The 23,202-nt window shown below is 60.9% G+C and overlaps 1 protein-coding gene across 8 annotated transcripts in view; it reads right to left on the reverse strand.

The window, feature by feature from the left end:
- MYO18A (myosin XVIIIA) overlaps positions 1-23,202 on the reverse strand; it is a 36,867-nt gene that overhangs the window by 3,837 nt on the left and 9,828 nt on the right. For 2 of the 8 annotated variants that reach the window (XM_066202061.1, XM_066202062.1), the window contains exons 3-41: positions 18,780-18,867; positions 18,548-18,657; positions 18,293-18,469; positions 17,979-18,189; positions 17,584-17,726; positions 16,785-16,885; positions 16,632-16,695; positions 16,379-16,523; positions 14,923-14,934; positions 14,248-14,424; positions 14,079-14,169; positions 13,800-13,992; positions 13,292-13,378; positions 12,524-12,665; positions 12,159-12,318; positions 11,893-12,079; positions 11,458-11,692; positions 10,519-10,628; positions 10,366-10,431; positions 9,991-10,119; positions 9,414-9,557; positions 8,309-8,398; positions 8,104-8,223; positions 7,917-8,028; positions 7,696-7,823; positions 7,431-7,585; positions 6,191-6,314; positions 5,914-6,114; positions 5,538-5,648; positions 5,110-5,214; positions 4,852-4,998; positions 4,648-4,761; positions 4,388-4,504; positions 4,207-4,290; positions 3,868-4,005; positions 3,006-3,191; positions 2,784-2,923; positions 1,675-1,719; positions 43-165 (exon numbers count right to left, since the gene is read on the reverse strand). In XM_066202061.1, coding sequence (XP_066058158.1) covers positions 43-165; positions 1,675-1,719; positions 2,784-2,923; positions 3,006-3,191; positions 3,868-4,005; positions 4,207-4,290; positions 4,388-4,504; positions 4,648-4,761; positions 4,852-4,998; positions 5,110-5,214; positions 5,538-5,648; positions 5,914-6,114; positions 6,191-6,314; positions 7,431-7,585; positions 7,696-7,823; positions 7,917-8,028; positions 8,104-8,223; positions 8,309-8,398; positions 9,414-9,557; positions 9,991-10,119; positions 10,366-10,431; positions 10,519-10,628; positions 11,458-11,692; positions 11,893-12,079; positions 12,159-12,318; positions 12,524-12,665; positions 13,292-13,378; positions 13,800-13,992; positions 14,079-14,169; positions 14,248-14,424; positions 14,923-14,934; positions 16,379-16,523; positions 16,632-16,695; positions 16,785-16,885; positions 17,584-17,726; positions 17,979-18,189; positions 18,293-18,469; positions 18,548-18,657; positions 18,780-18,867 — 5,012 coding nt within the window. Of the gene's footprint in view, positions 1-42; positions 166-1,674; positions 1,720-2,783; positions 2,924-3,005; positions 3,192-3,867; positions 4,006-4,206; positions 4,291-4,387; positions 4,505-4,647; positions 4,762-4,851; positions 4,999-5,109; positions 5,215-5,537; positions 5,649-5,913; positions 6,115-6,190; positions 6,315-7,430; positions 7,586-7,695; positions 7,824-7,916; positions 8,029-8,103; positions 8,224-8,308; positions 8,399-9,413; positions 9,558-9,990; positions 10,120-10,365; positions 10,432-10,518; positions 10,629-11,457; positions 11,693-11,892; positions 12,080-12,158; positions 12,319-12,523; positions 12,666-13,291; positions 13,379-13,799; positions 13,993-14,078; positions 14,170-14,247; positions 14,425-14,922; positions 14,935-16,378; positions 16,524-16,631; positions 16,696-16,784; positions 16,886-17,583; positions 17,727-17,978; positions 18,190-18,292; positions 18,470-18,547; positions 18,658-18,779; positions 18,868-20,115; positions 20,152-20,854; positions 20,918-21,121; positions 21,770-22,163; positions 22,372-23,202 lie in introns of those variants that run through there. The other 6 variants (XM_066202066.1, XM_066202068.1, XM_066202067.1 and 3 more) reach the window with 6 other exon arrangements.

Here is a 23,202-nt window from a genome sequence, read left to right on the forward strand (position 1 = left end):
TTCAGCTCTCCCTGCCAGTCTCGTGCCCAGCCCTGCACCCACCTGCTGCCCTTCAGGCTGCCATCATCCGAGAGTGCTTTGGAGGAGCCTTTGTTCTTGGAGAGCCAAGACTTCACCCCATCCACGCGCTCCTCCAGCTCCGAGTCCACATCTGAGTCACCGTCGCTGCCGGAGGAGCAGGTCAGGGTGGAAGAAAGCAAGAGGTCAGCAGTAGGCAGTGAGTTTTTGGGTACTGGAGAGATGGAAGTGCAATGGAAGGCACAGAACCCCTCCACTACCCACTGCCTGCATACCCTGGCATGGGTGAAACCCCATCCTATGGTTCTGCTCCATCTCAGGGACATAATCTGTACGCACATAGTTCAACCTGCAAGCCAGGGGCTCCCTGAGGCACCCCCAAACCACCCCTGTGGCTGCCCAAAGGGCTCCTGCACCCTCTGCCCAACATCTCCCTGTCACTGCATGGCTTCAGAGCTGGAGACAGCAAGGCCTGGCTTTGGGGCAGCAGGCAGGGCACACCTCCAGAAACACAGGAGAGATTTCCAGCTCCAGGATTGGGAAGGAAATAAGTGGGTTCATTTTATAGGCTGCCGTCGAGTGCAGAATTACAGCGAGGAAGAGCAATGCTGATGGCCCCGGGTAAACAGGAGTTTAGCAGGCGGAACAGAAACGACTCCGGCACGGCGGGCGCGGGAGCACAGCGGGCAGATTTACAGCCCTGCCGTGCCCGAGAGCCCCTGATTTACGTCCCGGTGTAAAAAAAAAAGCCCTATCTGGCTTAAACCATCTAATTTATAACAGCCGTTCGTAACCATATTGATTGCCTTTAGAAAGAAGGTGCTGTCTGCATTGCAAAATCCATTCCTCCACGTTAAAAGCATCCCTGAATAAATCTCTCTTAATACCTCACCGCTTACTGCTTTCATTAGGGTTATGGCAGCACCGTCGGGATCTATACGGAAATTGAAGCAGTGTGGTCCCCTCTTGCCACCCTGCTCCCACCAGGCCACTCCAAGGAAGGGATGGGATGTATCATAGGATCTTAAATGGCCTTTTATCCTCCTAGTTCTGGGCTTATTCCCTGCCTGGGAATGAAGGCAAACAGCACAAGGGACAGGCTGGGATAGAACCTGTATATGAATCCTTCTGTTTTTAAATTCAGAGCAACAAGCCGCTCTCCATCCTGCGCATCTCCCTCCCCTGCAATACATCCAGGCAATGCTGGGCTTGGGGGGAAAAAAAAACCACCAACAAAAAAAACACAGAACGACACCAAAAAAACCCCCAACAAACCCCGAAAACAAGCTCTGGGGGCAGCTAAGGTTTTCTGACTGATGGAATTAAACTCCACATCAAACACAGTTTATGTCCAGGAAAACGTGCCGTTAGTTAAGCAGGATCCGGGTCGATGGGGTTATTAATTAGTGGCAGCAGGGCTCCATTGCTGCCCTCCACGCTGACACATTTGCCATCAGCCACGGCAGAGCATCACCCCCCACCCCATCCCAGGGGCTCATCCCGTCCCCATGCGTGGGATGTGGTTATGTGCTGTGCTGAGCCGTGCTGTGCATGCTGTTAGGGCATGCGGAGTTGGGCCAGTGGCATGCGGGACCCCGGCCCCTGGGGGTGAGGTGGGGGTTAGGGGAGGGGAGGAAGGAAAGAGATGATCCTCACAGTTTACTCTTTCTTTTCTGATACTTTGCCACCATGTCCTGCAAACTGGGAGGGGTTGGAGGGGGTGGGGGGCAGGGTCGGAGAGGGGAGAAACACAACAGAAAAGAAATCAAATGAAGGGAAAATAAATAAAAAAATAAGACCAAGTGGGTGGGAAACAGATATGAGCAAATTAAATTATAGGGAAGGGTCAGGGGAGGGAGGTGAGGCTGCCCTGTGCCCCTGGAGTGGGGTTGCACCCAGCTGGATCCCAGCATCCCAGGTTGGGTGCTGAAGCATATCCAAAGAAAGGCAACAGAGCTAGGGAAGGGTCTGATGAGGAGTAACTGAGGGAGCTGGGAGGGTCAGCCTGGAGAAAAGGAGGATCGGGGCGACTTTTTTAGTCCCTACAACTTCCTGAAAGGAGGTTGTAGCCAGGGGGGTCTGGCACTGCTCCCAAGGAACAGGCAACAAGACAAGAGGACATGGCTTCAAGTTGTGCCATGGGAGGTTTGGATATTAGGGAAAATTTCTTCATCAAAAGGGTGGTCAGACATTGGAATAGGCTGTCCAGGGAAGTGGTGGAGTCATTCCCTGGAAACATTAAAAAATGTATGTATGTGGCACCTGAGGACATGATATAGTGCTAACATGGCAGTGCTGAGTTAATGGCTGGAGTCGATTATCTCAGAGGTCTTTCCCCACCTAAACAATTATACAATTCTATAATTCTATCCTGGGCTGGGCTGGATCCCAGCATCCCAAACCTCCTGCCAGCTTGTGCTGTCTTGGCTCCTGGGGCTCTCTGGGCTGTTTCCAGCCAGCTGGCAGGATCCTGGATGCATTTCAGGCACCTCCACAAGTGGTTGAAGCTCACGGGGGCTGCGGGTGGATGGGGGGATGGATGCACAGACGCATGGACTGATGCCCGTGCGCACAGGTGCCCGATGCACGGATGGACAGACACGGGCGCATGGACAGATGCATGTGTGCACGATGTATGGATGGATGCACAGACAGCATCCTGCCAGGGCCAGGCAGAGCCAAGGGGTCCCTGTGGCATTTCTGAAGTGACGAGGGGAAGCGGTGACGCCCAGGGACGTGTGGGAGCTGGGCCCAAGTGCTCTCACCTGTTGATGAGGTCCTCATTGCTGTCACTCTCCATCTCATCCTCGATGGCTGCCTGCAGGTCCCCGATGCGCTTGAAGGCCAGCTTCAGGTCTGACTGCAGGCTCTGGTTGGCGGCTTCCAGGCTCTCCAGGTCCATCTCCTGCGGGGAGGGAGTGGGATGAGCCACGCTCCTCAGGGAACACCCCCTTGTCCCCTGCCTGGCCCTGTCACGGGTGCCTCACCAGCTCATGTTTCTTGCGGCTGGCTTCTGCCTCCTTCTTGGCCAGCTCGCCCATCTCCTCCTTGACATCACGGAGCTGCCGCTGCAGCCGCTTGTTCTGCTCCTTCTCCCGGTTCTCGGCGGCTGCGCGCTGATCCCGCTCTTCCGTCAGCTTCTCCATGTTCTCCTTCAGCCGCGTGGCCAGGCTCTGCCGAGCAGCGGGGTCACCCCAAACCTCCCCACAGACCTCTCACCCTGCAGGTCCACCCTCATCCCGACACCCACCAGGGAATGATGCGAGGATTAATCCCACTCCCATCAATTTGCACAAGGAGATGGAGGAGAAACCACCCCCTCCCAGGGCCAGGGAAGGGGCAGAACAACAGCAAGGGCTTTGTTGAATCGGAAAAATAGATTTAACTGTGTGTGAAGTAATTAAAACATGTAACGTAGGGAAAAAATAGCTCCCATTCTCCCCCAGCCACTGAGCCAGCCGCTGCATATTTATGGCCCCGGCAGAGAGAGTGGAGAAGGAAATAATAGCTTGGAAAATATGAAGAGGAGAGCTAAGCTGCCGCGCTCCCCGGCAGAGCTGCGGAGGCAGAATATAAAACAGGCTGTGTTCGCGGGACTGGGGAGTCTATAATTTCCCTAAGTCGATGCAGGGAAAGAGCAGCACTTTGCCGGGCTGGGCGGTGGATTACTGTTATCAGTGCTTGCAGGGAGCCTTCCCTGTGGAGACAGGGATAGGCTGCCAGAGAGGGAGGGTTGCAGTGTGGGGGGTCATGGGGAGGGGAGGCACTCAGAAGACCCCCAGGCAGGCTTTGTTATGGTCCTGTTGCACCCCTGTCCCAGCTGGAGCAGACGGAAAGCCCTGTGACTACCTCCAGGCGCTTGACTTGCGTCCTCTCGAACTCCAGCCTGGTCTCTAGCTCACGGATTTTGGCCTCCTGCCGGCTCACCAGCGACTTGTCCACCATGGATTGCTCCAGGAACTCCAGCTGGCTCTGCAGACCTTGCAGCTGCGGGAGAGGGCACAGCCTCAGCCTCGACCACAATCACCCTGCCCCCCCCGCCACGCTGTCTTGGAAGAGAGTTGCTGGCCATGCTGCTCCCATCCTGACGGAGAGCTTCCCACGGGACTGCTCTACACCCCCACGGTGTGGGCAGTGGGTGTCTGGGTGCCCCCCACTGACCTAGCTTCACTCAGGGTGCATCCTCACCTTCTCCTGCAGCTCCTGCTTCTCCTTGCTGACCTCCTCCAGCTGTGCCTGGAGGTCATTCATCTGTGCCAGGTCCCGGGATGCCTGCAGGACACACCAGGGCCATCAGTGGGGATCCCACTGAGCTGGCTCCAAGAAGGACATCTTGAGGAGGTGGGTGCAGATGCTGCTCCCCCTTCACCTGGGCCACAGCTGCCTTGTGCTTCTTCATCAGCTCATTCATGTCCTCCTGGTCCTCCTCCAGCCGGCTCTGCACCTCATTCTTTTCCCGCTGCAGACGGCTCAGCTGCTCCTCCAGCTGCAGGGAGCCACACGTGTCTCCCGCTGCATCCCAAGAATGGGGCACTCACCCCCCAAACCCACTCCAAACAGCATGGGGCCACCCTGGGTGCAAATGGGACATGGCCCCACCATGGCTCATCACAACTCAAACCCACTCACCGCTGCCTTGGCCTTGGCAAGGTCATCGATCTGCAGGTGGAGGTCCTCGATCTCCACCTCCATGGATTTGCGGGCCTTGACAGCAGCTGCACAGGTGAACTCTGACTCTTCCAGCTGCAGGGATATAGCTCAGTGCCTGGCCAGGGAACAGGGACACCCTGTGTCCCTCAAAGCCTGCAGTATGAGGAGTTTCTAGATGCACACCTGATTCTTGAGCTGGGTGATCTCCCTCTTGCTGGGTGCGTTGTTTTTCAGGTGGTCCAGCATGATCTGAGCATCAGCCAGCAGCGCCTTCGTTCTCTTCAGGTCCCGGCGCAGGCGCTTTTCCGTCTCAAAGTCCCGCTGGTTGGCCTGTGGCAAGGGAAACTTTGCCACGGCTCCATGCCAGAGGGGTGTCCACCCCACCATGGCCACCTCAGGGTCCCCAGTGCAAGGCAGGTGCCCAGCTGCCCTTCGCCCCACCTGCTCGCTGACAGCAGATAACTTGCTCTCCAGCTCCCGCTTCTCTCTCAGCACCTTCTGCTTGTCCTCGTACTCCTCCTCCAGCTGCACCTCCATCTGCTTCAGCTGGGGGACAGCCAGGGGGCAGCCAGTCAGGGCGGCGGGGACGGGTCATGACCCACTTCTCACGTGTCCCTGCACCCTGGGGACACTGGGTGACCCCACCAGCCGGGTGTTTGTGCAACCAGAGGCACAAAGCCCGGCGTGTGCTGGCCCGGGCAGCAGAAGGACTGGTCGGACCCGCCAGGCCGGTGGAGCCGGGCTGTGGTCGGCTGCGTGGGAGCTGGGTGCTGCGTGACGGTGCCCAGCTGGCAGCTCCCAGCACCCGACCAGGGCATGGGGAGGCATCCCAGGCCCTTCTGGGCAGAGGGGCCACAGCTGAGCCCTACCTTCTTCTGGCATGACTGCCGGATCTCCTCCACCTCCTCATCACGGCTCTCCACCTCCTTGGCGTGGGTCTGCCGCAGCCTCTCCATCTCCATTTCCAGCCGCAGCTTCGCCTGCAAATGGTGAGGACGTGGTCAGAGAGAAGGAGACCCCTCCATGCCACTCTCCAGTCACCACTCACCCTGAAAACTCCCCGGTCTGAGGCCAGCTGGGCTGCCCGCCCCATGGTGACCTGCCGGGCCATGGCACGGAGGGCCAGGAGCCGTGTCGGCTGCGGCGATGCCTGGCTGCCTCCTCTGCCCAGGCAAGCCCAGCCCAGGTAATAACAGCCCTGCATGAAACCACCCCACCCAGAAACCTTGCCCCTCCCCGCCGTACCTGCTCCAGCATCTGGATGGTCCCAGCCTGCTCATCCAGTTCCTCCTCCTGGTCTTTGACCTTCGCCTCCAGGTCCCTCAGCTGTTTCTTCACCTTGGCCAGGGAGGCTTCGTCCTTTGACTCCTGGGAGGAGATGTCCTGCAGCTCTGCCTCCAGCGCCTCCGCCTTCTGTGTCAGCCCTGTGATGTCCGACTCCTTGTCCTGTGACAGACAGGGTCACCGTCAACCCGGGGCACCCAGTGATTGGGAGGCTGGGAAGCGTCCCGGGGCCACTCACCTCCAGCAGCTGCTTGAGGCCAAAGACCTCGGCCACCAGCACATCCTTTTCTCGGCTCAGCTTCTCCCGCTGCAGCCGTTCCCGCTGCACCTCCTCATGTGCTTGTGAGAGCTCACTGTCAAACCTGCATGGGGAGAGTGGGGTGAGCACTCAGCACTCTGGGGACTGATCCTCAGCCCTGTGACAGGGGCACTGCACTGAGCATCGCCCTCCCTCAGCAGCAAGCACTGGGAAGGGTGGTGTGCTGCTGAGTGCTTGTGTAGAACACACTGTTGATGAGTCTTAATTGCCAGCACGGTGGCACCAAGTCACTCAGACACTCCTCCTGACACCTTCACTCCATGCTAATGGGGAGTGCAGCACTGATCCCAGCAGCACCTCAGCTGTTCTCCAGGGCCAGCATGTGCCCATGGAACTGTGGCTGCAAATGGCAGGGGCTTGGCTACTCCAGGGGCACACCAAACCCACCAAGCAGGACATGGAAGGGTCTCTAGGAGAGATGGGCTCTTGTGGCACCTCAGCTCCCACAGCTGCATCCCAGTGCTGGGATTCCACATGACATGGCACCAGTCCCAACCCCAAAGCGGCCACACGACCCCCTGAAGGGGACACAAGCCCCTGTTGAAGGAGTGTTCAGTACAGCCTATAGCCAGGCAGCAATGTGGCAATCTCTCCCAATGCCCCTGGGATGGGATCAGCCGGGTTAGCTCTGAAATCACTGCCTTTGGGGCTTGGAAAACAACCCTACGCTTGAGTTTGTGACCTGCGTTAAACACCTCGGCAGCTAATCCCCGTTTTTTCCTTGCGCTGGGTAATAAACAGCTGCATTAGCACAGACTCCAATCCGCGGAAATTGAAATTAATTAGATTGGATTCTCTCGCTGTATTTGTGTGTGTGATCATTACCATAATGAGATGAAAGCGTCCCTGCTGCTTAATAACGTTAGCAAACTTTGGGGCTGGGAGAGGGGACGGGATAGCAGTGCGTGCCGAGCGGAGATGCAGGGCACTAGCAGCCTCCACCATGGGGCATGACCCCACATGGGATCACTCAGCTCTGCACCCCCCAAAAGGGCACGGGGATCCCCCCCTACAGCAAACACATCCAACTTGGGCAGCCCCATCCCGCTGGAGCCAAGCAGGAGCTGGTGAAGTGCCCAAATCCCTGCTAAAATGGTAATGCCACTTTGCCAGAGGCGTGTCCCCCATTTCCCCCCCGCTGCCAGCGCACTGTCCCCACCTCCGCTGCTTCTTCTCCAGGTCGTGGTTGCGTCCCTGTTGTCCCTCAAGGTGCAGCTTGGTGTCCTGCAGCTCAGCAGCCAGGCGCTGGCACTTCTTCTTCAGTTGCTGCAGTGCCCGCTGGCTCTCCTCGCTGTCCGCCTGCAGGTCCGCCAGCTGTGGGCAGAGGCAGGCAGGCAGTGAGGGCTCTGGGATGCCACCATGTCCCTGCTGTCCTAGCCATGCTGAGGGGACCATGGAGTCCCCAGAGCTGAGCCCGCACTCACCTTGCGCTCCAGCTGCCTCTTGCCCTGCTGCTCCACCTCCAGCTTGTCCTCCAGCTCCTGCTGCAGCCGTTTCTTGGTGAAGTCGATCTCCCGAACTGCCCGCTCGTATTTCAGCCGCCATTCGCCACCTGTGTGGGGAACCAAGGGGCTGTGGGGGTGGCACAGGGAGAGGGGGACACTGCAGGGTATGCCAGCAGCCAGCACTGGAGGCAGGAGAGTACCTGAATCATCATCGTCGAGCTCCCCGTTGAGCTCAGCCGCCCGGATGAGCCGAGCCTCCATCACCTCCATCTCCATTGACTCCATCTGCTTCTTCAGGGCATCGTACTTGGCCTGGGAGGGGACATGGCCGTGGTGAGCACTTGAGGGGACAGGAGACACTGCGAGGCTGGGGAGGGGCACATTTACCTGCAGGTCCTTCATCTCCTTCTCAGCCCGCAGCCTCTCGGCTGTCTCAGCGTCTAGCAGCTGGGAGGCCGACTCGCCGGTGTTCCGCTCGTCCGTCAGCTCCGATGTCAGTTCTGTGATCTGTGGGGGGCAGGGGGAAAGGGACCATGGGCTGGGGCAGGCTGGCACAGCACCATTCCCCAACCCAGTGGTGGCAAAGACCTACCCTGCTCTCCAGGCGGTCGCTGTTGAGCCGCAGCTCGTTACGCTCCTTCTCCACCTTCTCGAGTTTGCTCTTCAGCTGCTGGATCTCTTCCTGCAACAGAGAGGCGGTGAGGGAGGGGGCAGGCGCAGGGAAGAGGCTGGCGGGTAGGAGGCTGGCCGCTCTCTGCCCCTCCCCAGCACCCCCCCAGTGCAGGATGGGCAGGGTGGGGGCTCCCCGGGGCTGCTCTCCCCTGCCAAGGGCTGGGCAGGGACTTTCCCCAACCCGCTCTGCCGTCTGTGCCGACTCCAACCCCATAAATGGTGTCGAAATGCCAGGCAGTCCCAGAAAAGCTGCAGAGGGGTACCCACATCCCCCGGGAGAGGAGGTGGAAGCAAATCCACCCATCAGCAGCTTGCTGAAAGGTTTGGGTGCACCCAGCCCACGTGGGGAGGGAGGGTGCCCACCAGGATGCCCAGGGACCACCAGCCAGTGCTGTGGAAGCATGTCTAGCTGCTAACACCTTCCTCTCTCTTCCTTCTGGCCCCAGCACAGGCTGGGGGGGCAGCAGGGGGCCCAGGTGCCCCTGCTCAGGTGCCCCCACCCAGGTGCCTGTCCCCAGCAGGTCGGGGTGAAAGCTGAGCCAGGCAGCAGCTCCGCGCTCGGCGGGTGCACCAGTGTCTGGTTGCCAGTGCGAGCAGAGCCCCCGCATTTGCCTCTCGGCACACGGTTTCATTTCCATTCTCCACGCTTGTAATTGGGCTCAAGCAACAGCCGGCTCTCGGGATGCTAATGACATGCTGATTCGCAAATTAGGGAGCAATTCGAGCCTGGCGCTGATGGGGCTCAGGCAGACATGGTCCTGCATCTCACCCCATCATGGGCTCCTGCATCCCAGCCCACTGTGGGATCCCGTATCCCAACACACCACAGGATCCTTTATCCCACCCTTCCCTGGGTTTTGTTTCCCACCCCACTGCAGGGTCCTGCATCCCACTCCACCATCAGCTTCTGCATGTGACCCCACCATGGAGTCTTGCATCCCAACCCACTGGGGGGCCCTACCCAGGACCAACACTCCCCCAAGCCCTCCCTGCTCCATCCAGCATCCCCCAGCATGGATACCCACGTCTTTGCCGCGGATCTGGTCCTCGGTGAGCTGCACCTCGATGAGGGGCCGCACTGTGGTGAAGAGCTTCCACCAGGGCCAATCCTTCACCCCTTTGTTCTTCTTGATGTTCTTCTGCACACACCGGATGGCCAAATCCTGGATCTGTGCAGGGCACAGGGTCAGCACAGGGTATGAGGTCAGTATGGGGAAAGGGCAGGGTGTGTGGGTGCTCAGCACCCCTGCCAGCACCCCAGCATGCTTCCCTTCATTAGCGTTTGGGCTAATTGCACCAGCAGATCTGCTGTTTGATCCTCTCCAGCCTCTCTAAATGCTAATCCCGGGAAGGCGAGGATGCCTATTTTACACCTTCTCTAATGATAAAAGTAGGAGCTGAAGTGTGGCTTCATCCTCCCGTGGCGATGCCCAGCAGCCTCCCTGCCGGTTCCCCCTGGCCCCCCGGTTCCCCCTGGCCCCCCACAGCTCCGGGGGAGGCGGGAGGAGGAGGTGCTGGCCCAGGAGGCGCAGAAAGGCTGCACTGCCCATTTTAGGCGAAATTGTGCAGCAGAGCGGGGAGGGGAGAGTCGCTGGGACGAACCTTTCTCTTCTTGAAGTGCTGCCGTGCCAGGAAGCCCCTGCACGCCGCCTGGAAAAGGGTGATGTTCCTGCTGGTCTGTGTGTCCCGCTGCTCCTCCAGCCTGGCCAGTGATCCAGCCCGGAAAAACACCTGTGGGAGGGGAGCAGGACAGCGATGGGTGCCGGCATCCCTCTGGCCATGCCGTGCCACCCTCCTGCTGGTGGGGATGTGTCTTTCCCCTCCGTAGCCACTGGTCCTGTCCCACCGTGGGGTTTTATTCCCCAGCCACAAGGAATGCCGTGGGTGGGAGAGAACAGTGCTGCCCTTTTGCTGTCCCACCGTGCCATGACGCACAGCCCTGCGCACACCCACACCCGGTGCTGTCGGGCACCATACCCGGCTCAAGCCCATGTGGTAGCTGCTCTTCTCCAGGTCCAGTGATTCCAGGAGCTCCTCCACTGCCTGCAGGGAGGGAAATGTGTCAGGGCCAGGCACTTTGGGGTGCAGGGGACCCTGGACCACAGCAGTGACTCTGACATGGGCACGTACCCGCTTCTCATCCACCACGATGTAGTTGCGCCCATGCTTTTTGGTCAGGTGTGGGGCCAGGACATCAAAGCGCCGCCTGAACTCGGCAAACACCATGTGGTCGGGGTAACCTGGGGAAGCAAGGGACAGTGGGGCTGTACGGATGTCCGGGGGATGGCCAGGGACAGCCCCATGTACCCTGACATGCTGAGGCTCATGTTTTGGGAGAGCTGATGGGGTCACCCCATGTGACACAAGGCTCCTTATGGGGTCAGGCATAGCTGGAATGCCCTCAGCCTCCCTGGGAGGTTTTCCTTGGCTGCGTCCTCCAGCAATTTTGGCTGGGATCTGAGGAGAAAGTGGCCAGATCCCTCCTCGGGAGGAGAGCAGTGACACATGTTGCCTGTGCAAGTCCTGCTCTGGCTCCACTCTGAGCCACAGCCAACTCCTGCATCAGGCTCCAGTGCTGAGCCTCCATATCTTAATTAACAATGAGGTATTGATGGGGACATTGACCCCAGCACGGCCGGCTGGCCAGGGCCATCGATCCAGGAGGTGTGCAGGTGGCATCGATTTCCAATCACAGCAGGAAGGGTCCCGCCTCCAAGCAATAAACCCTCGGCCGGGTGGCTGGCCAGCCAATGTATCGATAAATGCTTTGCTGAGCACAACTCAGAGGCTCGCCTTCCAGTGGGACAGGGGCTGGATGCCAATGGGATTGCTGCCAGGAACCAGCGGCACCAGGGGAGACACCCAATTAAGGCCATGCCTGTCCCCATGTGCAGATAACAGCCCAGCAGGGGAGGGGGGACAGGGACAGCGCCGCCCTGGGGAGAGGCTCCAGAGTTCAGAGCAAGGGCACGTGCTGCAGGGATTCCTGGGGGTCTCTGGCTCTCCAGCGAGAAGATGCAGCCGGGACCTCCGTGTTGTCCACCCCCTGGTGCCGGTGGCAGGGCTCACCTTGGCGGTACATGCGGAGGGCGTCGAGCAGGCGGGAGCCGCGGAGCTGGGCGCGCAGCAGGGGCACGTCCAGCTGCATCAGCCCGGCCTCACAGTGCTCCGCCGGCAGCTCCAGCTCGCTGCCGCTCACCCGCCGGCACGGCACAGCCTGCGGGTCCCCGCCGCCCCCCACCTTGGGCAGGAAGCAGTGCACAAAGTGGAGCTTGGACTTCTTGATGCTGTCGATGAGGGCGTCCTGTGGGTGTGGCAGAGCAGGGTGAGCGGTGATGTGCAGCGGTGCCCCAGCCAGATGTGGGGAGCAGCACCCCAGCATGCTTCCCTTCGTTAGCATTTGGGCTAATTGCACCAGCAAATCTGCTGTTTGATCCTCCCCAGCCCCTCTAAATGCTAATCCCAGGAAGGCAAGGGTCCCTCCCTTGGCACCCCCCCACTCACCACTTGCAGCTTGATCTGGATGCAGAGGGATTTCTTCTTGACGGCAGCCACGCCGGTGGTGAAGGTCTTGCGCATGCTGGTGGCCCGGCGCAGGGCCAGCTGGGAGCCCCCCTCCAGCCCTGCCACCGAGCCCGACAGCACCAATGCTGACCCGCCACGCCCGGCAAACAGGCTGCTGATCACCTTCCTACAGGGCACAGAGGGCATGTCACCCCCCAGCGTCACCTCTCCCCCCTGCCATGCTCCCACACCAGGACCCTGCTCACTTCTGGGACTCCTGCAGCAGGACAGAGGCGTTTTGGGAGGCCGGGTTGTGCTTGACGTAGTTGAGCCATCCCGTAGCATCGTACTCCACCCAGTTGGTCCCCGAGCTGTGTCCCAGGAGGAAGTGTCGGGGCTTGTCACTGGGGAGCAGCGGGTTGTGGCCTGCAGGGAAACACAGCACCAGTGGGCACAGCCCTGGCGACCAGTGTTTCATTGGGACATGTCACAGAATCCTAGAATGGCTTGGAAGGCACCCTAAAGTTCATCTCATTCCAACCCCCTGCCATGGGCAGGGACATCTTCCATTAGAGAGGTTGTTTCTGGTCTAGTGGACACAACCCCACGGTTCCAGGCCCCCTCTCCATACCTTTTTTGCTCCCTTCCTGGGGGCCGTAGTAGGAGAAGAGCCGCTCCAGCAAGGTGTCCTCGCTGCCGCCTGGCTGCAGCGCCTCCTCCTCCAGAAGCCACAGCAGCCCTCGTGCCTCATCCGTGCGGGCCAGAGACCGGACCTGCAGGGTCACCACGCTGGCAGCTGGTCCAGCACACCATGGTCCCCCAGGGCAGGGACATGGGGTGGCACAGGGCACCTGGGCCACCCAGGGAGGATGCAATGTCACATGGTATGAGAGGGCTCCTGATTAGTGGAGACCCAGAAGGGAAAGGGTCCATATGGGACACTCTGGCAATGCATCTCACTGAGGTGGGAAATGCAGTGTTGGGCTGAAACCCAGCACAGGGATGGTGCCAGCAGTACCCCCAGTCTCTGCAGCCTCCTCCAGCAGGGACTGGAGGACCCCAGGGACTGGAGAACTTTGGGAACCCATGGACACTGCAGTCCTGAGCACCCTGGGGACCAGAGCATCCCAGGGACCAGAGCACTTCAAGGACTGGAGCAGCCCAGAAATCACACAGTCTCCAGGGCCTCTGCCCACAGTGTAGGCAGCTCCCAGGACACAAGGGGAAAACCATGCTGGGGGATGCACCAGATATGTGGGCTGCACACACACTTGCACCCACGCTTTCATGGCCAAGCATTCAGGACAGCCCCTTTCCTTCCCCTTTACCACCCAAGTCCCAAAAAAGCTGCCCATCTGCTGCCATGATGTGGCTGGAAGGAAGAGTGGTGGGCGCTTACCAGTGCCTGGTGTGAGGACTGGTCCACCGCAGCTATGGAGCCAGAGGAGCTGGGCTCAGCATCAGCCAGGGCAAGCTCTATGTTCTCCTGGTGAGGGGGAACAGAGGCAGGTGAACACCCACACTGCAGAGTAGCAGCGATAGGGAGTGTGAACCCATCAGGGTGTTGGTCTTGATGGGGTTTAGAGTGATGCAGAGCACTAAGGAAGGACTAGGACACATGGAAGGGTCCCCATAGGCTGAGATGGAGAAGCAGTGACAACCATCATCACCACTGACAGCCACTCCACCACCTCCCAGCCTAGCCCTCCTGCGCCTGTGCTCCACAGCCAGCACAGGAGCCCTGGGCAAAGCCCTGGGCGCTGAACATCGTGTCAGAGCTGCTTTGGTTGGGATATCCCAGAGTGACCACCGGGTAAGAAATCAGGGGGGATACATAGGAGATGTCCATGTGTGTATGGGAGGGCAGGAGTGGAGGAGGTGATGGCAGCCCTGGGTGTCCCTGGTACCTCCTTGTACCGCTCCAGCTCACGGGCAAAGGTGCGCTGGTGGAAGAGCTGCTGCAGGCGCTCCTGGGCGTAGTTGTGGCAGAGCTCCTCGAAGGTGGCCCCCCGGCTTTGCCCTGCCAGCTCGGGGTTCTGTGCCCCAGGGGTGTCCACCACTGTCACGGAGCACACCGAGTGCTGGCTCGACTTCAGCGCCCTGGGGGGAGCACAAAGGGACAGTGGGGTCAGCAGGTGCTGCCAGGCATCACCCCCCCGCTCTTGTGCTGGCCCCCCAGCACGTACCTGTTGAGGAGGGAGATGAGGAGTGTGAAAAGCTCGGAATACAAGCCAGCTGCCATGCCCTCCAGGCACTCCAGCGCTGTCAGCTTGGGACCTGGTCAAAGCAAGCCTGAGTGTCCCCAGCCTGGCAACCCCCAGGGCCATCCGCTGTCCCCTCCATACCTCACCCTACCTGTGCCACTGTCCCCCAGGGGAGACTCATCGGGGCCCTGCCGGAAGGAGGTGGAGCGCTGCAGGGTGCCCTTGGGCTGGTGCTTGAAGATGGCAGAGGAGAGCTCCTCCAGGCTGCAGCCCAGCAGGTACGCTGCTTTCTGAGCCCACTCGTGCCGTGCAAACTGCTTCCTCCCAGCTGAAGGGTGGAGAAAGGGCTTCAGGGCCAGGCAGGGCACCCCCAAAAATGGGGAGCATTTCCAAACAGCCCTGAGATGATCTTAGGGACCCACAGAGTAGGCTGGGCATGATGGGCACAGTGGGAGCACATGTTTTGGGGTTTGAAGAGACACAGATGTTTAGGGTCTAAGAGGAGATAGGGGTGAATGGCTTTGTGCTGCTGCAGGGCTGAGCCTGAAGCCACGCTGGTGTGGAGCAGGGACCCTTTGCCACCACTACCCAGGGACCTCGGAGGCTCTGAGCCACCCCACACGGGGACACATCCCTGCTTGGTGACACAGCCGCAACGCAGCCAGACACAGAGACAGGGACGGTGGGGGCGGTGGGAGCTGGTTAACGGTGACACACAGGGACACGGAAGCGGTGACACACGGTGACACATAGGGACACGGAAGCGGGATGAGGGTGGCACGGGGGAGGGGGAAGCCAGAGACACGCGCGGAGAACGGGACTTTACCTTCGTCGGCGTCTGCATTGCAAAGGGCAGCATGCACCATGCGAACAGAGACAGGGGTTAGAAACAACGGCACGCCACGGCACGGGGACGCCCTCCTGCCACCACGCCACCGCACATGCCATGCCTGCCCCCTCCCCCAGGCATCGCTGCAGTGACAAACCGTGGGGGTCCCTTCCCTCTGAGCCCCCCGCACCACGGGCACTGCTGGGGAGCAGCTCGGCTCTGCCCCAGCGCATGGGGAGCCACTTTTGGATCCAGCCCGGGGACAAGGAAATTGTGGAGCTGGTGGAACTCTGAGCACTCCCAGTGTCCATGAGGCGCAGGGGAGGCTTCAGCAGCAGCAGCAGCACAGACCTGGGGGTGGGATGCCCACCCCAAGCAGGATGCAGCAATGCTCCCCCCCAGCAGGATCTGGGATTCCCCCCCAGCAGGCTCCCATGGAGAGGCTCCGGAGTTGCCTGAGCATCCCACTGTGGTGGCTGCAGCGGGGCCCTGCTGCCATCTAGTGCCCTGAGAGCACCCCATAAGCCAGCACTGCACCCCAAGAACACCCCACAGGCCAGCCCTGCACCCCAGTGTGCATCCAGACCCCTCTGGTCCCTTCCTCTTCATCCCCAGATCATTTTTTCCCCCCTGGTCTGCAAATTCCCCAGGTGCAGCCACCAGCCAAATTTGCCATAAACCAGGACACAGCTCCAGGTGCCCATTTTGGGGGTGACGTGCCCAGCTCTCCTGCCAGCATGCAGCACCAGAGGGGCTTCCAGCACAACAGACAGAAAGAGAAAGCCACAGGGGGAGAAAAGCAGCCCCCAAAGCCACATCTGCCAGGAATGGAGAGAAAAGCCGCTGCTGTGGGAGACTCACACCCATGGTGAGTGCTGTGTGCCAGGCCAGCCCTGCCCCACATCACCAATGGTGCTGACAGGACTGGGTTGGGACTCCTCAGAAGCAGCAGGCAAATTTGGGGCCGCCAAGACCCAGCCAGGGTCAGGGTTGGTCCCAGCACACCAGCAGCATCCCAAGCCCCCATTTCAGCCCCCAAATCAGCATGGCGTGGCACCCCCCAGAGCAGAGCCCTCCCCACTCCCATTACCAGCTCCATCTGCCAGTGGGTCTGTGAGGAGGATGGAGGGAAAGGTGTTACACTGGGAATGGGGGATATCCCCCAAACTGCCTCAGCCCCACCCAGGCCCCCACTCCCCCAACTAGGCAGGTGCCAGCCCAGGGTCTGGGCATGTTCAATTTCCCCCAGTTAATGAGACCACCCCGACTATGAGGATAAAGCTGGGTGCCCCAGAGCATTCAGGGTGGCAGGACACTGTCCCTCAGCTGACACAGCCTCCCACCCTCTTCCCCAGGGCTTGGCTGCACTGCAGGCTGTTTGCAAGGTGCTTCTGGACCCCCTCACATCCATCAGTCTCAAATCTCCCCTCATTAATGGCTCCCAGCTTGTTACCTTTGGTTGCCCCGGCGGCTCCCAGGTGGTAAATGGCTCCCAGGATGAGCCAGAAAGCTTTCTGCTCATCTCCTGAGATGCCCATCACCTTCATGGCTGCCAGGAGCTTGCCGAACTGCTGGGTTGCCTTCTGCTTTTCCTCGGGCTACGGAAAACAACAGGAGCCATTGGTCTGAGAGCCCAGCTCTGCCTCCCCCTGCACTCAAGTGGGCCAGAGACCCTCATCTTCCCCTACAGCCCCCACAGCAACAACCTTGGAGGGGGGCACGATGCCGAAGACATTGTTCTCTGCCAGGTGGTTGAAGTGAAGCTCAGTCCTGCAGGGATAAACACTATGATTGGCCCCACGGGGGAGGTCCCAGTGACCCCCCCCACGATGGAGGCCATGCCCTCCTCCCCAGCTCACCGCAGGGTGCTGTCAGAGCAGGCCAGCAGGTAGTAGAAGACATTGAAGGTGGCCTCGTTGGCCGGGCGCCGGGCCACACGCAGCTTCTCCAGCAGCAGTGTCTGGCAGAGATGGGACAGTTGGGAACTGTCCCCAAGTGCAAGATCCCACAGAGACCTTCCCAGCCCGGCCCAGCCCCATCCGTGTTGCCTGCCCAGGGTCCCCACGGAGTTGTAAGGGTCGCCCTCCCACTGCAGGGCAACATGTGAATGCAAACATCACCCAGGCAGCCCATGAGCATTTCTCCTCGGTGAATGCTACTACAAGAGCATGGAGTATGTCTCCTGGATTTTAAGGGTTCAGCTGTTATCACAGAAGGAAGGTGCTTGAAGACACATCCTTTGATTTTGGGACTAACTCGGCAAGCATAGGGAGCCCATCTGATCTGGGTGTGAACAAGGATGAGAGAAAGATGCCAGGTTGCTGAGTGCTGCAAGCATGGCTGGAAATCTCCAGCAGAGCTTGCAGGGGAGGAAACACCAGGAGAATCCTGGAATCATAGAACAGTTTGGATTAGAAGGGACCCGAAAGATCAACGAGTTCCAAACCCCTGCCATGGGCAAGGACACTTTCCCCTATCCCAGGTTGCTCCAAAGCCTTGAACATTGCCTGGCCTTGAACATTGCCACAGGGGATGGAGCAGTTACAGCTTCTCTGGCCAACACTCCCATGAGGATGGACTGGCTCCCATACCATGGGAAGCCACACTAGCAAGGATGGACCAGCTCCCGTGCTGGGGGGGCCACCCCGGTCCCCTCACCTGTACAGAGGCAGACGCCACCTGCCCAGCTTGGTCGAAGTCCAGAGAGATGACCTGGGAGAAGCGTGTGGCGTTGCCGTTCATGCCGGTGCTGCTATTGCCAAAAGCCTCCAGGATGGTGTAGAGAGCCTGCCACTTCTCCACTGCGGGAAGAGAAGCGGGGCAGTGCAGGGGCTGTGCGGTGGGCTGGGGCCAGAGCCGGCCAGGTGGGCAGGTGCTGCTGTGTCATTGCAGCACAGCAGCCCCCAGGAGCACGGCAGAGCCAACGGGGTGACACAGTGACAGCCTGTTTGGCGCGTGGGGTGACATGCCCAGACGTGTGTGGGGCTGTGACCGCAAAGCGAGGGGCACGTGCAGGCAGGACAGAGGGACCCCACACCCACAAAGGGACTCACCGGAGAAGACCTTGCCGGTGCTGCCGGCGATGGTGGCGAGGTACTGGACCAGGTGCTGGCAGTTGGTGGTTTTTCCGCTGCCGCTGGCGCCCAGCAGGACGATGGCCTGGTCCTGGCGGCTCATCAGCATGCTGCGGTACGCGGCCTGCGCCACCGCGTAGATGTGCGGGGACGCGTCCTCCCTGCGGCACCCCTTGAACATGTGCATCACCTGATGGGGATAGGGAGGGGAAGAGGGCAAGGGTCAGCACTCTGCCAGCCCCACTGTGCCCCCTCTGCTTGTCCCTTCCAGTGTCACCCCACAGCAGCGTCACCTTCTCAGAGTACATGGAGGGGGAGGTCAGCGGGTTGATGATGACCATGGTGGGCCCGGCGTAGGTGTGCAGGAGGTTGCCGCCGTAGCGCTGGCGCAGCGTGTGCAGCGTGCTGGACTCGTTGAGGTAGAGGAGGCTGGCGAGGTCCTCCACACGGTCACAGGACGGGGGGTTTGCCTGGCAGAGAGGTTGAAGTGGAGTAGGTCAGGCAGGGAACGGGGGTCTGCCCTGCCAGCCCCCGCCCCGCAGCCCTACCTTCTCCACATCGTCCTCCTCCACCTCCAGGACGGCTCCATCGTGGTCCAGTTTCACCTTCACTTTGCCCTCAGGCAGGGGACTGCCCGCCTCCGGCCGCAGCTGGCTGCCTGTGAGGGGCACAGGGCACTCAGAGGGGCCATGCTGGCAGCCCCCAGGGACACCGCAGTGGGGTCAGGGGGGCTCGCTGTGCCACAGGAAGGACGGGGTCCCAGCAGTGCCCCTGGCTCACCCAAGGAGAAGCCATCCCTGTGCACCAGCCACACCTTCTCGGTCTCGTACCAGGCCTCCTCGGCTGCTATCTGCTCCTCTGTCTTGGCCTGTGGGACAGCAGATGTGGAGAGGTTGGGGTCACCTGCCCCCTGCCCTGTCTCACCCCCTCCCCTCATCCCTGGGGCTGGAGAGAGCAGGGCTGACTTGCCATAGGGCCACGTGCTGGACAGCCAGCACAAGCCACAAGCCACAAACCCTCCCAGCACATGTCCCCAGTTTGCCTGGTGGAAACCCCAATGGGCACAGGGCTACAGAGACCACCAGGGCCCGGCCACAGCTCAGGGCAGACATAAAGACACAGTGACCCACTGGCACATTCACCACGGCCACCTCGGGCAAACCTGGAGGGGCCAAGCTCCCAAACCACAGCCCTGAGAGCAGGCACCCATGCCAGCCACGTGTCAGGATGTAGGGACACCAGACATGCTATGGGGACATGGGACATGCTGCAGGGACATGCTGTAGGGACACAGGACACACTGAGGCACATAACGGAGGCACACAGGACGTGGCACAGGACTCTGACATGGGAAATGCCAGGCTGGTGGCCAGCACAGCAGGGATGTCCCCGGCACAAGGACAGCAGGACGAGCCCCAAAGCCAAACCTGAGCTGCAGCAGGGACGGGGCCAAGGGGAGCTGCTGGCGCATCGTCCGCTGGACCCTGGCGAGGCCGAGAGACGGCGGTGAAGGCGAGAAGGGCTCAGCTCTGACCCGCACACAGCACGGAAAGAGGCGAGGGGGAGCGAGCGGGGCCAAAGCTGTGCCAAACCCTGCGGGCGTTCCTCGTGCCACGGCCACCACTGTGGACAGCGGGGTGGCGAGTCCAGTGCAGTGCTGGACAGACACAGAGCTGGGAAGGACACTGGCCACGAGGCCGTGCTGTCAAAGCCCCGGGATTGGGGGGGGTCACTGCACTGACCCCTCTCTGAGCTCTGCCAGCAGCACGTGCCACAGCTGCTTCGGCACGAACCATGCATCCTGCCTGTGCCAGCACTCTGCCCCTTCACACCCTGCTCCACACGCCTGCCCGCCCCAGCTGCGCCACCTCCACTGAGGGCACCCTCCTGAGACGCCTGGCTTCCCGTCATGACCTCGCCGGGGAGGGGAGAGGCACCCAGCCCTGGCTGCCCTGGCACCCGCCGGCCCCATGGCAGCCCACGGAGCAGGGTGGGATGGGGAAAGCCTTACGCTCCAGCACGAGGCACGGGCGCAGACGCCAGCCCAGCGGCAGACAGAGGATGGCAGGGGGTCGCTGGTGGAGGCAGAGGGCTCCTGAGGACGGGGGTACAGTACCTGGCTGGGTGCCGAGGCGGAGGCGGCGGGGTCCAACTAACGGCAGCAAGGAAGGAGGAGAGAAAGAAGAGAAGGGGTTGAGAGGCAGAGAGCAAAAGCAGCACCCTGACAAGCCACAGGGCCCCAGCATGGCCATGGTCACGCAGCACCACCAGGACATCATCCATTCCAGCCACCACAGTGCCTGGGCCTCTATGGGGATGCCAGCAGTTCCCCATCCCCAGCACGCTGGTCTGGGCAATGATCCCCAAACCCACCAACAGCCCTGGTCATCCATTCCCTGCTGCCAGTGTCACCCAGAGATGGGCCACAGGGTTGGCAGCCAGACACAGGGGTACAGTCACCGTGTGCAGAGCACACAGCACTTTCTGGGCAGCCACACGATGCCCATGCCTCCCCGTCCCTGGGAAGGCGACACGCAAGCACCAACACCTCTGGAATTACAGAAGTGGTGAAGATCCTCTCCAGCCGGAGCTGCGCCTCCTCAGATGGGCTCAGCAGGGACGTGGGGCCAGGGGAAGCAGGGCCAGGGGCAGCCTGGAGGCAGAGCACCATTAGCTCCAGGCCAGCTGCCCCACAGCCCTCACAGCACTGGCACGTGTGCACCAGCAGGGCCATTGCAAAGCCTTCCCAGCCCTGCAGCCCATTAGTGCTTAGGGCAGGTCCCAGGGTGAAGGCACAGCTGGGTACCAGCGCGTACCCACAGTGTCCAGGGACCTGGGTCACCACTCCTACACACCTGCTGGGGGGCAGCCGGGGCATTTTTCACAGGGGTCGGCCGCTTCTCACTGGTCTGCAGCTTCTTCTCCACATGAAACAGTGGGGAGACAAGGGGCAGCATGATGGAGTGGCCACAGCACACATGACTGCCCCAAAAAAATGACTCCCGCCCCCACCACACATCTCAAAACCACCGCAAACCATGCAGGTGAGCTCACACCATGCTGCACTGGGGGCACGACCCGCCGCCGGGTCAGAGCATCCCTTGCCGTGCACACACCGGTACCTTGTGCCTCTCCAGGGCCGTGGGTTTCAGAGCAGACGCCTTTGCCGGCTCCGCTTTCCCTCCCGAAGGCTGCACCGGTGGCTCTGGTTTGGCTGCAGCGCCCGGGGACGGGGACGGCTGTGCGTCCCCACCGGCTGGCTCACGGGACTTCTCCTGCCTGTCCCCCGGCCGGAGCCGCGGCCGGTGCTCCTTGGTTTTGCCCTTTGCCATGAGGGTTTTGAGCCCCTCTGAGATCTCATCCTTGGGCTCCGGCTTGGCAGGGGCTGCAGGCACCACGGTGGGGGGAGGTGGCGGGGCTGGGGGAACCGGGACACCAGTACGGCCTGTTTCCTCCTTCCTCGGGGGTGGCACTGGCTCAGGAGATTTGGCATCTCGGCCTGGCTCCTTGGCACTGCCAGCGTCCTCCCCTGGCAGAACTTTGCGCACCACCTTGCGCACCACCCGGACCACCTTGCGGCGGGAGAGCCCCTGGCCATCATCTCCCTGTGCCTCAGCGGCCGGGCCCTCCAGCCCATTCTCAGCTGCCCCGTTCAGCACCGGCTCTGGGCTCTTCCCTCTCCCAGGAGGTGGCTCGGGGCTCTTTGCGGGTTCAGGGCTCTTCACAGGCTCAGGTTTTGGGGGCTCAGCTTTCGGGAGTGCAGGTGCTGCGTCCTTCGGGCTCTCTGACTGCAGCCACAATGACACTGGTGTGAGTGGAGGTCCAGCCTCCACTGCTGTTTGGGACACAGTGGTGCCCAGGGCTCTGCCCTGCCATGGGGCACAGCTCCTGGCCAGACCCCAGCACTGGGGACACAGCACCCTTCCCCACCAACCTACAGCCCCACAAGGGACCCCAGGGCAGGGAGCAGTGGTGACCTCCCTGCCCCACAAACAGTGACCATTCAACCCTCAGGCTGCCAGCATGGGCGTAAAACAGTGCTCAGGGCATCACTAAGCCCATGACCCTGTATGGTGTCCCCAGGCCCTGTCACAGGGGCTGTTCCCACTAAGGATGAGCCCCAACCCCAAAAGCTCCACCCCGCCCGTGCCCTGTGACACTTACAGCCCCATCCTCCTTCACGGGTCTTTTCACAGCTAAAGATTTGTCCTCGTCCTTGACCTGAGGGTCAGACAAACAAGAGGAGCATGTTTCAACCCACTGCGGGGCCTTGCTGCTGGAAACCCCCCTGGGACCATCACTCCATGCCAGCCCTAATTTGCAGCCCACTGCAGGGACAAGGACGTGTGTCCTTCCAGACTTCTCATCAGCCAAAAAAAACCGGGGGTGAAGCACAGAGATGCACCCTAGTTACAGCAAACCCCAAAGGTGGGAGAGGTACGTGCTCTGCCTGCCTGGTCTGGGCCCTCTCATCATGTGCAGCCAGTGAGGGAGGTGGTTCAGAGTCCCACCACCCCTCCTGCAGGGTTCTGTCACTCTACACGTCACCCCTCCCCGGTGTCACAGCACGTTTAAAGTGTCACCAGCTAATCTCTGCAGCAGCCGCACGTGGGACATGCCAGATCCCTCCTGACCCGGGGAAACCAGGGGCCTCTGGGGGGGTGGGCAGCCAAACCCTGCCCTGAGCTGTGTCTCAAGCGCCAGGACTCGGCTGTGACACTGCAGTGGCAGCGTGCGGTGCATCCTGTGGGCAACACACCCCGACTTGCCATCACACAGCAGCCCCTGGGTGGCAGGTGGCACTGGGGTGGCTCACACTGTGTTAGGGGCTGCTCCAGACACTTGCAAAGCCGTTAGTGATGGTGTTAGTGATCACATGCATGGCGGTGTTGGTGACCCCAGCCCTGGCCAAGCCCCCAGCACAGCCCCTGACACTGCAGCACAATGAGGCCACCATTGTGCTCCAAACGTGGTGCCAGCACTGGGCAAACTGGGGGAGCTGGTCAGCAGCGTGACCCAAACGTGGGGCGCAGGCAAACATGCAAGAGAGACTTCCCTTCTGCTCCCAGAACGCAAACCGGGATGAGAACGCCATGGTGATGTCTCATGGAGCTGCAGCCCTGGCTGGGGAGAGAGGGAGAGGTGAGACGGACTGGGGACAGCACACAGGACGCCAAACCACAGCACAGGGTACAGGCACCTG

This window comes from Chamaea fasciata, unplaced genomic scaffold (genome assembly GCF_029207755.1).
Source record: "Chamaea fasciata isolate MVZ Bird 193981 ecotype frontalis unplaced genomic scaffold, bChaFas1.0.hap1 SCAF_21, whole genome shotgun sequence".
NCBI lineage: Eukaryota > Metazoa > Chordata > Aves > Passeriformes > Sylviidae > Chamaea > Chamaea fasciata.